This window comes from Girardinichthys multiradiatus, chromosome 7 (genome assembly GCF_021462225.1).
Source record: "Girardinichthys multiradiatus isolate DD_20200921_A chromosome 7, DD_fGirMul_XY1, whole genome shotgun sequence".
Classification (NCBI taxonomy): Eukaryota; Metazoa; Chordata; class Actinopteri; order Cyprinodontiformes; family Goodeidae; genus Girardinichthys; species Girardinichthys multiradiatus.
Genome location: NC_061800.1, coordinates 39,192,700 through 39,206,737, shown reverse-complemented (window position 1 = coordinate 39,206,737; position 14,038 = coordinate 39,192,700). Strand labels below are relative to the sequence as shown.

Sequence of the window (14,038 nt, the reverse complement as noted above, 5' to 3'; positions counted from 1 at the left end):
AAGTCTCATCATAGATCCTCAGTTAAACTTAGGTCTGTACTTTGACTGGGCCATGCAAATATGCTTTATTGTCAACCATTTCATTGTGGCTGTTCCTGCTGGAAGGTGAACCTCCATCTCAGTTGAATGTCTTTTGCAGCCTCTAACAGGTTTTCTTCAAGAATATATGACTCTTCAGTCAGATCTGCATCATAAAACAAGTGTTGATATATGTGTGGATTTGGAGGAGTATGTAAAAATAGCAGCACGAGTTTCTAAGTGGAAACAGGAATGCAGGACATAAAGTATGCCAGTGTGTGCAAATGTGTCCAGTTTCCCAAGGCTTTTCAGATACCAAAGCCAGACTTCAAAACTATCATCACTGCTCTCACCCCCATCTGCCAAAGCCATCACCCGTGCAGATACACCCTCCCTCTTTATCTTGGACACACACACACAGACACAAACACTGACAAAAGAGGTGCGAAATACCCGTCCCTCACTATTTTAACAGGGTTGGGAACCTGGCAATAAACTTTTTAATGTCCCAAAGTTCTGTTCTTTAGCTCAACCTGCCTATTCACTCTTACTGACAGACACAAACAACGACAAGCATCTGCTAGTCTGCAGAGGTGTTGGTAGTCAGCAGCAAGTACAACAAAGTGAAAAGAAGCTAGGAACAGCAACACCCCTTTCTTTCTACTGAGGTTCCTTCTTCCCCTGCTTGTAGCGTGCTTAGGATACAGTAGTTTCAAGCCAATTAAAGGGTTGTTTAAATGCATTACCGCATCCGGCTTAAATATGGCAAAGAACATAGCAAATATACATCAAAGTATGATATCACATTGGGTGAATAGCAAACAGGAAAAGAGAGGGATTGAAGGGGGTGACTGGATGAAAACAATAATCTGAGGATATAAGGGAAGGAAAAAAAGAAAATTGCAGCTTTGAGAAAGAAAGAAGCAATGTTGTAAATTCGTGTTGGGACCCACAGGCATGGAAACAACATTAAAACTCCGGTACAAACCTTTCTGGAATTTTCAAAATAAATTGCATTTAACCGACTTCCAGCAACTGAGGAAGAGAGGGGGTAGCAGCGGACTTCCCATGATGCCACTGGCTGTATAAAAGCACCCCCCTTTCCAATGGTCCGATCTCTTCCACTGCTCCTCTGCGGGACCAGGATAGGGGAGGCAGCGTGCTAATGTTTCTTTGCTGGCAAAAAGACATAAACTCTTCAAACTGGATCCGAGAGTGTCATACGATCATCGATCATATGCACTAAGATAAGTACAAATGAATCATTGTCTGTGTATCCGGTAGATTCATTCATGAACGGGAATTAAGGTACAAGCCTGGCTTGACTTTCTCTCTGAGGCCTGCAGAAACAAACTGTGTTCCCGATCGGAAGGAGGACCGCATCATCGTGGTAACGTGCAGTGTGGTCAGCGAACAGAACGGGCCGCCCAGCCACTGCTCCGGAGGTTAGCTGGAAGCTAACCCTTTGTTCACAGAGCTTTCTTCAAACTTCACAACTCCTAAGCACGGTTCATGAGGTTAGGTTTTGGGCAGAGAGAAGGAGTTAGGATGAAATGATCTAAACGTTTTTCATTTTATGAAGTTTGGTTTTGTTTGTATTGAACTCAGCTATCTTAGTGCTAGCAGAATATCTGCGGCACACGTGCTCAGGTTGTGTTCTGTGTTTGTGTGTTTTTAAAGTTAATACAAACTTTATTTAAAGGGTGATTTTAAAACAGAAGATCGGCCATAACGCGCCGTCCGCGCTCATGCATTTTAACCCTTTTATTAACGGTATTTTAAAGGTGTGTGTCTGATTCTAGTGCTAAGCCATCAGCTTCTTTTGTTAGCTTTAACTGCTAACGGCTTAGGACACGTGCTTGCCTGCTAAAGAATATTTACCTAGAAAGGTTTAGTTTTCAAGCTAGTAAATAATAGTTCCTAAACATTATTTTACTAAATTTGATAACACCATTAAGCCGAATTTCTCCAGAAAGATTTGGCTCTTTTCCAAAATATTTCCTTAAATATTTTACCATTTCCTTTAATAATATTTCTATTATTTTAATAAATAAAAGCAGCTAATGAGACACAGTTGAGAATTAGTCATCCAGAAGGTTGGTTTTATTCAGCAGATCATTCTTTAAAACATAATTTTATTAAAATCATATTTTATGTATGATACTGTGAGATTGTCTCTAACAAAGCACAGAAGAAAAATAAATAAAAATTATAAAGTAAAAATAAAAAAACTAGCTTCCCTGGATAAAAACATAGCCCTTGGAGAAAAATATAACAGGCAATTTAGACCAAACAAGATTTTCCAAAAGATTTCAATCAATTTCTACCTTTTTGAAAAATTGTGTCAAGTACAATTGATAATATCAATAAAAAGCAATGTTTAAAAAACTTAAAAACTGAATCTATTTTCCTCTAAAGCAGTGAAAACAGAAAATATAAAAACAAATTGTATAATAATTAAAAAGATAAACATAAAATCTACTTCATGAAGCTCAAGAAAATGGAAATGAAAACCTCACTGGTCTGATCATCGTGTCCAAACCTTCATGATTTAATACCATCATATCCCCCTCCTCCTATTATTACCACAACTATAAGAGTTATGACTAAAAGCTATATATGCTTAGGTTTTTCCAACAATACGCTACACTAAATGCCCACTAGAATTGAGCTCATCTAGCTGCCACAGCAAAGCATTCAAAAAGATTTTAAACAGTTTTTGTAAGAGCTGAAAAAACTCCAGAGGGCAAGCAGATTTTGGAATAAGGGATCGGTTTTTGGCCCTGTCAAAAATATTTGTTTTCCCAAGAGTATAGGGAAGGTGACTCCCTATCTGAGACAATGTCCAGAGACATTTGGGAAAAAAGTAGAACACAAAGATTTAATCAGAGGAAGAAAAGAGCAGAACAGAGATGGGTTCTGAAGCTTCTCACAAAGGGAGGGAAACAGTGTCGTACCTTGGTAAGGAGGCATACTGACGCTCCACCTCTTCATATCGTGGCGTCAGACGGGGATCTGTCCCTCTGCCTGGTAACTGAACACAAAAGAACATTAGTTTGGGGAAATAGTTAAATCCTGAACTTCTGATATCTCACTAGAACAGCATCCTACATTAAACCCAACAGTCTCTGGGCCTAAAGTAAGAACAAACTTTAAAACTGGGTGTGGAAGCATGTGCGATGCACAACCATAAGCCCCTCGTTTTCTCCGTGTTTGGGTGTGCTTGTGATACTGTGGTGATTTAGGACCAACAAAGGCTAGTTTTTAGGGATTTAGGTCTTCTGAAGTTTGTTGGTGTGGGGGGATGGAAAGGGTCCCCCTCCAAGATTAGGTTACTTTAAAATATTATGTCTCTCTCTCTCTCTCCGTCACAACACACACACACACACACACACACACACACACTTAGTTTCACATGAAGAGAGCCGCATCTCATCTCCATATTGAAAGAAAAAAGGAGAGATTAATCCAAACTGCTGACAGTTCAATCTGTCGTACCTCCTCTTTTCACTGGTTCTCACTTTAACCCTCATCATCTTGTTTTCTCCTTCTTCACATATTCCCGTTTTCTGCCCCTCTTCCTCTCATGCAAACACAATCTTTCTCTCAGAGAATACTCCGGTCTATTCAGCAGAGGGATTCCAGCTGCCGTTGCGCTCCCAAATGAAGTCGGCTAAACCCAAAACATCAACATACTTTATCTGGCCAAACACACGCAGACATACACAAAAACTGGTCTTGGTGCTCATTAAATGGATTTAACTGCACTTTTGTGAAAGTAGAACAGTAATTTTACCCAAAATGTACATGGATGATGTTTGTAAAACTAACAACTTGCACTTAGAGAGCTATGCATGTATGTTCACAGCCACTGAAATCTTATTTGGATTTTGTAACATTAAATCTGGAAACTTTAAGGTATTTTATTGGGAATGTACGGAATAAACAACAAAAAGTAGTGTTTAACTGTGAAGTGGAAGGATAATGATGCATAATTAATAATCAAAACACTTTAAAAATACAATCCAGAAACAAGTAGGATGCTTTTGGCCCCCTCAGTTTCTTCCCCAGTCAATTTAATACGGTCTCAGCTTGTAATGTAGCATTGCCCTGTATGCAGACCCATGCTCCTACCATCTCTAACCAGCTTCCCTGCTGTAACAGCTAAAGAAAGCCATCTCCACAGCATGATACCACCACCACCATGTTGCACTATGGAAACAGTGTGCTTATATTTCTCAACATCTTTCTCCCTGACCTGTCTGCTGCATTTCTTGGTCTTCATGATGCTGTTTGTTCATGTCTGAGGCCTTCAAAAAGCAGCTGTATTTATACTGAGATTAAAATATACCTTTGTAGTTTCCTGAAAGCAAATAGTTGCACTGGATTATTCATATATAAAGGGGGCAAAATACATATGCACGCCACACTTTTAGATTGTTATTTGTAAATAAAAAATTGAAAATTATTTATCACTTTCCTACTTTGTGCTGATGACATAAAATCCATTGAAGTTTGAGGTTGTAATCCAATAAAATACGTTTGTATAGCACTGTAATCACAGCACAAGAAAGAAGGACAGAGGGAAATAAATTTAAGAGTACATAATATGAGGTGAGGTGTGGTGGAGACAAAAAGGTGGGGGTTTTAAAGAAAGCCTGGTGCTCCTTCTTTCACAGAACGCTGAGATTTTGATATCAAAGAGCTGAGCTATTTGCTCTCCCTCTTTGCCTTTCCTCTTCTATCTGTATTCAGGGGAATGATGCCAGGAGGCATAAAAATCAGATTTGCTGGCCCTGCTTTCTTTTGAACACCTGTCTTTATGGCTTCAATATCTCAGGTAAAGAAACTGCGGGATATTAAGAGCGAATAGAGGTATGGAGCTGAAAAATGAAAAGGCATTAAATGGAGAAGAACAGAGGAAAGAGAGGTGCAGTGAATGAGACTGGAGTAAATGAGTTACAGAGGAGGAGGGAAATTATGAAGCTGTTGAGGAGGGGCAAAGGGAGAGGAAAGAGATGAGAGGTGACTTATAAAACAAGAGAGTGAATGAGGTGAAGACAAGGGCGGCGGTGTGGGGAGGTGAAAATGATATTAACGGCACAATTTAAACAAGATGTTAAGGGGGGAACTCGAGATGGGGAGAGATGAGCAGATGAATGAGTTGCATCATGTGGTGGAGGCTGTGAGAAATGACGAAGAGGTGAAGCCATAGAAACGTGGTAAGGAAAACAAGTGAAAAATGCAAACAAGTTGACAGGAAGTGGTGCAAGAAATATTTTAACAGACACTTTATTCAAATTTGTAGAATGCATATTAATAAAGCAAAAATAGCTTTTCTGAATGTTAAAAACTAAACCAGTTAAATTTTAGAACCAACACGAAGTGGGTTTGTGAACTAGTTTGTAGGTTGAGCGGGGCTGAATTCAAGAAAAAAACAAAATTATTGTCTGTGGCAAGTTAAGCTGAACTTATTCAAATAAAATATCTGATAAGAAACACACTTAAATTTCAAATGTCGGTTTGTGAAGGAAGCCTCAGGTTGTACTGCGTAAATGAGATTCAGTGCTAAGTTCTACCTACTGAACATAAAGTATGATCATTACGTTTGAAGGATTCAAATCACTCGTTTTGCTTTGGAGGAAAAAAAAAATAGAGAAGTCAAACACTGACAACTGAGTTATATAGATACCACATAAGTTTCTTTTTACATTTTGTCACATTACAACAACAAACCTTAATGTATTTTACTTGGTTTTGATGTGATGGACCAACAGAAAGTACCTCATAATTGTGAAGCAGGAGGTAAATGGCACATTACTTTCAAACATTTCTAGAACCACTTTTTGCTTTGATTACAGCTTCAAGCTTTATACTTCCAGAGACTAAACTTCTCCCCCATTTATTTGAGCCAATTAGTTCAAGCTCACATCAGAAGGAGAACATCTCTGAGCATAATTTTTCAAGTCTGGCCACTAACCCTAAATCAGATTCTAAACTTTACAGTGGAATATTTGATACACTGCTGATTTTGCAGGTTTTCCACTTGCAAACCATGTAGAAGTCTTTAATTTTGAATCATAGGTATATGAGTGATGGAATCTAAAACAAAAATCCAGAAAATTCCATTGTGTGATTTTTAAGTAATTAATTAGCATTTTATTGCATAACATACACATCTGATACATAAAAAAAAAAAAACTTATAAATTTTTGGGTCAGAAAGCTTTGTTTGCAATTACAGATATCAGACGTTTCCTGTAGTTCTTGACGAGGTTTGTTCACACTGCAGCAGGGATTTTAGGCCACTCCTCCAGATCCTTCAGGTTTCGGGGCTGTCGCTGGGCAATACGGACTTTCATCTCCATCCAAAGATATTTGACTGGGTTTAGGTCTGGAGACTGGCTAGGCCATTCCAGGACCTTGAGATGCTTCTTACAGAGCCACTCCTTAGCTGTTCGGGCTGTGTGCTTCAGGTCAATGCGAGTGGAGATTAGACCAAAAAGTAATTTTTTTGTCTCATCGGACCACATGGCCTTCTCTCATTCCTCCTCTGGATCATCCAGATGGTCAATGGCAAACTTCAGACAGGCCTGGACATGCGTGGCCTGAGCAGGGGGACCTTGTGTGCGATGCAGGATTTTAATCTATGGCGGCGTAGTGTGTTACTAATGTTGGACCACTTGTTTGCTGAATATTGGACCATTTGCACGTTGCTGGACGCCATCAGGCCTCCTGGCGTTTTCGGCCATTTTGTATCCAGGGACAGTCCGTTCCTACAGATCCCGTCGGCCCCTGCGGCTGATAAGACAGGGACGTCGCAGCCCTGAGGCCACCGTCAACTATATAACAGAGGATGAGACGACCCACCATTTGCCTTCAGCTGGAGACCGTGACACGGTTACCAACATCTGAAGCATCACCTGGAGAAGAGTCCCGAGTGGGTTTCATTTATTCTCCTTCGTTGGGCAACGCAAAATTCATAAAAGAGGTTTCTGGAATAAGAAGGCCAGAAATTTCACTTTGCCGATCGAAGACGTGAGCTTAACACGTAACTAAAAAAAAAACCACGGAGTTTCAAGGAGACAAATCGCCACCTTGTTTTGGTTCTAGTCGACTGCTGATGGTCAGCTCATATTTTCCCTTTTTGCCAACGAGGACAAAGGACGAAGATTGACCGCTTTTCCTGAAGTTAACTGTGGACGCACATTAACTTCCAACTTCCACCCCATTCTCTCTCAACCTCGCTCAGAAGGAGGACAACGACAAGTAAAACCCATCCTTTATTTTTATTTATTTCTTAGAAAGTCTGGGCAGGGTAGAGGAGGTTTTAGTGCGATGAGATTCGCTATTTAATCTAATGTGTTCTGAATAATATGTGCATGTAACCTTTTTATTGAAACTTTGATGTGCTGTGCTGGAAGCCGCTGCGCTACCCAGCTTTGTGTGTGTTTTGCGGAGTTACTGAACACCTGAGAGCAACCGCAGGTGCGCTGTGAGACTGGACTGTTAAAATAACCTCATGGTGAAATTCCCCATTTTCTTTGTCTTCAACCTTACTGCTTACTAGCTTGCTGACAAAAGTTTTATAACCCTTTGTCTGCTCACCTCGCCCAGCATTGGGGGAGGTTTTATGACTGAGTATAACTGAGTTACAGTTTGAGCTGCGCCCCAACCTCCACTCACCACCACATCCCTTTGTCATATTATCATTTTTGCCATAACTGCTGGTTTGATCCCACACTGCTGTTTTGCTTTATTTTGTTTAGTTAGATAGTTTACCCCTTTTGTGTAGAAATTTGCATGTTTGAGTAGGTGAAGATTATTAAATCGGAAGAAAGGATTGTATCAGGCTGTGATTTAATAAATATTCACATAGATAAACAGAAGGCGTTTTGTGTTTATTTTGTGCAAGAGTGTTTCGTCAGTCAAGATAAGGTTGAAGTTCCAAACGTTTCGGCAGAAACGGTCGATTAAACAGTGACATCTCTGGTAATAGTTATTAATTATTACTGAGTATTTAACGGTTGTAATTATCAAAGGCGTTGAGCCACAATTATAACACCAGAAGACATCTCTGGTCTCGATTCATAAATTAGGATTTTGGTTAAGAAATTAATTTTGTCAAATTATGATTTTTAATTATAATTATTGATAAAGATTAATCAACCAATAATCATAATTCCAACACTAATGGTCTTCTTTGAGACTGTGGTCCCAGCTCTCTTCAGGTCATTGACTAGGTCCTGCTGTGTTTTTCTGGGCTGATCCCTCACCTTCCTCATGATCACTGATGCCCCACAAGGTGAGATCTTGCATGGAGCCCCAGACCGAGGGAGACTGACATCATCTTGAACGTCATCTTATAATTGCGCCAACAATTGTTAACTTCTCACCAAGCTACTTGGCTATTGTCCTGTAGCCCATCTCAGCCTTGTGCAGGTCTACTATTTTATCCTGATGTCCTCCCACAGCTCTCTGGTCTTGGCCATTATAGAGAGGATGGAGTTTGTTTGATTGGGTGTGTGGACAGTTGTCTTTAGAACAGATAATGAGTTCAAACAGGTGCAGTTAATACAGGTAATGAGTGGAGAACAGGAAGGCTTCTTAAAGAAGAACTAACAGGCCTGTAAGAGCTGGGATTCTTACTGGTTGTTAGCAGATCAAATACTGATGTCATGCAATAAAATGAAAATTAATTACCGTATTTTCCGCACTATAAGGCACACCGGATTATAAGGCGCACCTTCAATGAATGGCCTATTTTAGAACTTTTTTCATACATAGGGCGCACCGGATTATAAGGCGCATAGAATAGAAGCTACTGCAGTCAAACGTTTGACTGGGGTTGCGTTATGCATCCACTAGATGGAGCTGTGCTAAAGAGAATGTCAACAAAACAGTCAGATAAGTCAGTCAGTCAAACTTTATTAATACACTACAAACCAGCGTTCTGATAACTCCATTCACTCTCATGGTAAGGTCTCCTCTACATAGAATTCTATTGAATAGAGCCAACCGCACGTTAGGAATGCATTGGAGTCTATGAAGTTGAAGTTGAAATCAAACGTTAGTTAAAACGTGAAAGGGAACTTTTCCCTGATTCAGTAAACACGTAAAAGAAACAGTTTGATGCACTAAATCAAACGTTAGTACTGTTAACCTTTCCTGTTTCTGTCCCCTGACCGTAGTCTGATGACACAGGGGAGACGCTTTCTCCAAGGCCGAAGTTACTAGTTTCTTCGGGGTTAACTCCCTCACTCATACGTTGCTGAGTTGAGCATGAAGAAACAGCATCAAAACACTGAGTTGTTGACGAGACTCGGGGTTCTTTTTAATGACTTTGCAGCACGTAAAAACACAGGGCTTACAGACTCATACACCGCTGCTCCGATCGCCGTCTCTACCCACCCCACACACACAATAATACCGACGTCATTCCTTCACTCTTGATTCTCAGCTACGGCAGCACACAGCGCCACCTCTGTCCGGAGGAGTAATGTCAACATCTTCCATACACACACACGAAACATACACCCCACACACTGAGCTTCTAATCACATATAGTTCAGGCAATTCCTGCAACAGTACATTCAAACGTTATACACACACAAGTGGTGTTGGACTAGGAGTAAGCACAGTACAGGTGTTTACCGCTATTACTTCGGCGACACCCCTGACTACGGTAGCCGTAATGCTGCAAGCGGTGCGGCTTTGTAGTTTACCAGTCGTACTGAAACATTTTGACAGAGCGCCGTGTACAACCAGTATGGATCAACCAATTAACCAATTGATCCATATATAAGGCGCTCCGGATTACAAGGCGCACTGTCATTTTTTGAAAAAATTAAAGGTTTTTAAGTGCGCCTTATAGTGCGGAAAATACGGTACTTAAAAATCACACAATGTGATTTCCTAAATATTTGTTTTAGATTCAATCCCTCACAGCTGAAGGGCACCTGTGATAAAAATGAAAGACTTCTACGTGCTTTGCAAGTGGGAAAACCTGCAAAATCAGCAGTGTATTAAATACTCCCCACTGTATCTTTAAAGCCCTTTAGGGCTGCTGTCCTGCTGGGAGGTGAATGTTCAATCTAGTTTCAGATGTTTCACCACCCTTTGACTCCATCTAACCAGCTTCCCTGTTCCTGCTGAATAAAGCTTTCCCACAGCATTATATTGCCACCACTATGTTTCACTGTGGGAATGTCAAGGATGTTTTCTTTCACACACAGCGTTTAACGTGTAGGCCAAAATGTTTATTCTTGATCTCATTTGACCAGATTATCTTTTAGACATTTTTGCTGTGGCAAAGTGCAGAGGGGACATGTATTACTTTTTTCAGCAATTCATCAATATTGTTAGTCTTTATTAAAGGTCAGCTTTGTTGAATGCATGACTAGAGACTCTCTCACCTGAGCTGGGGCTCTTTGTAGCTCATCCAGGGTCTTTTGGCTTCTTCTCTGATTATTATCATTATGGACTGAACAGTTATACATGAAATCTTTAAAGCTAAGGATGTTGTTAACAATAACTTAAGAGTGCTTTCATCTCTCTGGACCTTTATCCCTGACCTTACTGGTTTCATTTTGGTCTTCATGATGCTTTTTGTTTACCAGTGTTCTCTAAGAAGCCTCTGAGGTCTTCACAAAAATCTGGATGGTTACTGAGATTCAAGAAATTACAGGGATCCTTTTTATCTTGGTGACTTCTGAAGGTAGCATGATTTATATTAAGGGCATCAAAATAAAACAGGGCTGAATACAAATGCATGCCAAAGATTTTTATTTGAAAAAAAAAAAAAAAAAAGTATTTGTCATTTTTCTTTCAACTCCACTATTACGCCCTACCCTGTGTTGGACTATCAAAATATGAAAGGCACTGTACAAAAGAACACACTATTCTCTTCACATGCAGCCAGATACACACAAACATAGGTACTACAAGGTGTGCACAACTCATCTTTACAACAGACTGAAAAAAAAAACCAAAACAAAATCATAATCTTTCTATTTCAAGTGCAGCTACACAAACACGCACATCATTCCCTCTCTCCAGGCAAACACACACTCACACACACCTTAACACACTCCCTCTCACTCACAGAGTCCTGTGGCAGCACAGTAGTGCCCTGGTAGGGGTAATGGTCTAGTGAAAAACCATTTCACGGCATAGTGAGCAGGGGAGAGGCAGGGAGGAGAGCACAGAAATCAAGCAGAAGAGACTGATGCTGAGAGAGAGCAAGCACACACATACACACACCCACACACATACACACACACTGTAAGAGTGGCTCATCTCTCTCCTTTTAACAGACCCTTCAATTTACCCATAAAACACACCACCCATCACTTTCAGCACTGACACACACTCAGGCGTTCTCATTCTCTCTCTCTTTTCTGCAGATACAATGAAGCACACACATAATAGATCCATAGTCCAGTCCTTTTCACTTGAGCTGTTTCAAGAATATCAAAAGACCTTAGATGGACAGGGAGCGTGTTGTAGATGCATACTTCTTAAAGGAGAAAACTTTGTCCAAACTGTGAAGTGAGTCTTTCTTCTCTTTGTGATTCTGTTCGTGGCACCTTTCATTGTTTCCTTCTTCATCTCCCCAACTGTTCGTACTTACATCGCTTCCAGCGCAGACTTAATCATTTCTCTTCATTAACCAACCCTGCTCAAGCTAAATAAAAGGTTCTTATGAGTGCTGTGAAATCCCTTCCTTTAACCATACTTATTTAAAATCTCTATCCTTCCTCCAGCTTCTTAGTCGAACTCCTCTTCTGTCACAAAATGAAAAAAGGAACCCAGTGGACTTTAATCAGGAGTCCTCTGGCTTAGGGAAAGTACTCTACTGAACTATAAAGACCATCCAAAAGAGCTACTGAAACAGGATGTCAAAAGAGATGATGAGGAGAAAACATTAAACAAATGCAATTAAAGTTTGTCATGAAAGGAGTTTTACTGTCAGCAACATAACTGGAAGAAAGAAAATTTAATGAAGCAAAGCTGAAAACACACACCCTGTTTTTAAACAGTCAGTATGGTTGAGGTCAGCCCCCCGAAAGCTTCATGTTGGCCAACTTGATTCATTCCAGAACCAGTTGGAAAACCCAAATTGTACACAAACTCAACCATCTGTTGATTAGAGATAAAGCTAAAGAGTCCAATTTCCTACTTTCTGGTGAAAAGTTCCTAGATTTTCCACAATTTCTGCCATAGCGTGATCGGACAGGGAACCAAAGCTAATTTGCTGTGTAGCTTTGGAAAAACAAAAAAACAAAAAATAGAAGGTGGTATTAAAGGCCATTAAACCACATTACTAGGGCCGAAGAAGGGGAATACACCGGTCAGTGCGGGACAGAGTGGCAGTGATGCTGTGCCTACTCCAGACCAACTGCTCGGAGCAGTGTGCCACATATAAAACAGTTCGATGTGGAAACCTTCCCGTGAGCAGTTTATTGTGTGACAATGCATACGTAGTCATAAAAATTTAGCTTTGTGCAGACAAGTCCGGCGGGTGTTTGCTTTGAGGCCAGACTCCACGGAGTCAAATATGCCCGAGTATGTTTTGCCCTTAAGGGGGCAGTATACCTTCTTTATTAATCCAACCACTTAGTGCAATGCACCATTACATTTCGTAGCAAGACACTTGCACAGCATGATGCTACCATCACCATGCAAGTCAGTTAGTATCACGTTCTTAGGTTTGAAAGCCTTGACTTCCCTAAACATTGTTTTTGTCACTGTGACCAAATACCTCAATCTATGATGAAACTTACTCCAAATCTTTTTTTCCAGAAGGAATTTGAACCACGGTGGTACCTGTACTGTTCATGTCAGTTTAAACCATTTTTGTTTCATATAAGATTGACAAATTAGGCCGGATAGTTTAAATTTAAATGTTCCAATGACCACAAAGGCCCATCAAAACTGGTTCTGGAAAGGTTAAGTCAGGGAAAGTAAAATTTCTGTAATGACTCTGACCTCAGCCAAACAATTGGTGGCTTATACTTAATCCACCAATTTCCTTATTCTTTTGTAGTTGAAGCACACTGATTTGTACTTTTGCTGAAATATGCTATACAAATACACTCGCCTTGCCTTAAAAGGCCTGGGAGCCAACCAGTCTAAATATTCTGCACCAATTCGGCCAGGCAAAGTGGTCAAATATCCAGCTAGAATTGTGGCAGAAGCTTATGGGTGTCTAGGAACATGTTTTTGAGTGTGTAGATTTTGATTTTAAACCACATGTTTACACATGGATTAAAACAAATATAAATACATAAATAAATACATTCAAACTTACGCTGCAAATTCTTTTCATTGAAATTCATTACAGTTGCTATTTGTTCAGTAATTACATACTGGAAAAATATTTGGTAGAACAAACTATTAAAAGAGCCAAATTAATCTCCAATTCATGCTCCTGATGGCTAGATGAAAGCTCCTCACTCAAACTGAGTAAACTAAGGCAACGACTCAGGAAACAAGGCATGTGTGATGAATTCAGGACCAGCGTTGGGGACAGACCAGAAAGAAAGGACAGACAAAAAATACAGAGAAAGAAAGAAGATCAATAAACACACAACCAAAATAATCTTTATAAAACACTGACAGCTTCACTATTCGACTCCCATAGTACCATCCTATTAAAGTCTATGCATCTATCAAACGTAACGAAAATCATGTCGACCACATCTGCAACTCGCTTTTAAATACTAGTCTTTCAATCCAATTGTCCTTTTGTCTTTCTGTAAATCAAGAGAAGATTTAGCTCATCTTCATCCCTTCCTCCTGCTCTGCCTCCCGCCCTCACAGAGATCAATGAATGAGGGGTGGCTGGTTCTAACCTTTATCAGTCATATCTTTCTGCTCAGCCAGCACTTTGTCCTGACTCATTTAAAAAGCAACTCCCTACTCTTCCTTTGTGCATGTGTCATGTCCTCTGTCGTGTATTAAATGCCTGTGTTTGTACACCTTATGTAACATTCATATTTGTATATAAGGGGAAGGAA

The 14,038-nt window shown here is 40.1% G+C and overlaps 1 protein-coding gene across 6 annotated transcripts in view; it reads right to left on the bottom strand.

Moving 5' to 3' along the window:
* The window catches only part of LOC124871242 (partitioning defective 3 homolog B-like), a 318,482-nt gene that overhangs the window by 29,217 nt on the left and 275,227 nt on the right, over positions 1–14,038 (bottom strand). For 5 of the 6 annotated variants that reach the window (XM_047370389.1, XM_047370385.1, XM_047370388.1 and 2 more), the window contains one exon: positions 2,976–3,052. The exons of the other annotated variant lie outside the window; for it this stretch is intronic. In XM_047370389.1, coding sequence (XP_047226345.1) covers positions 2,976–3,052 — 77 coding nt within the window. The remainder of the gene's footprint in view (positions 1–2,975; positions 3,053–14,038) is intronic. 6 annotated transcript variants of the gene reach the window in all.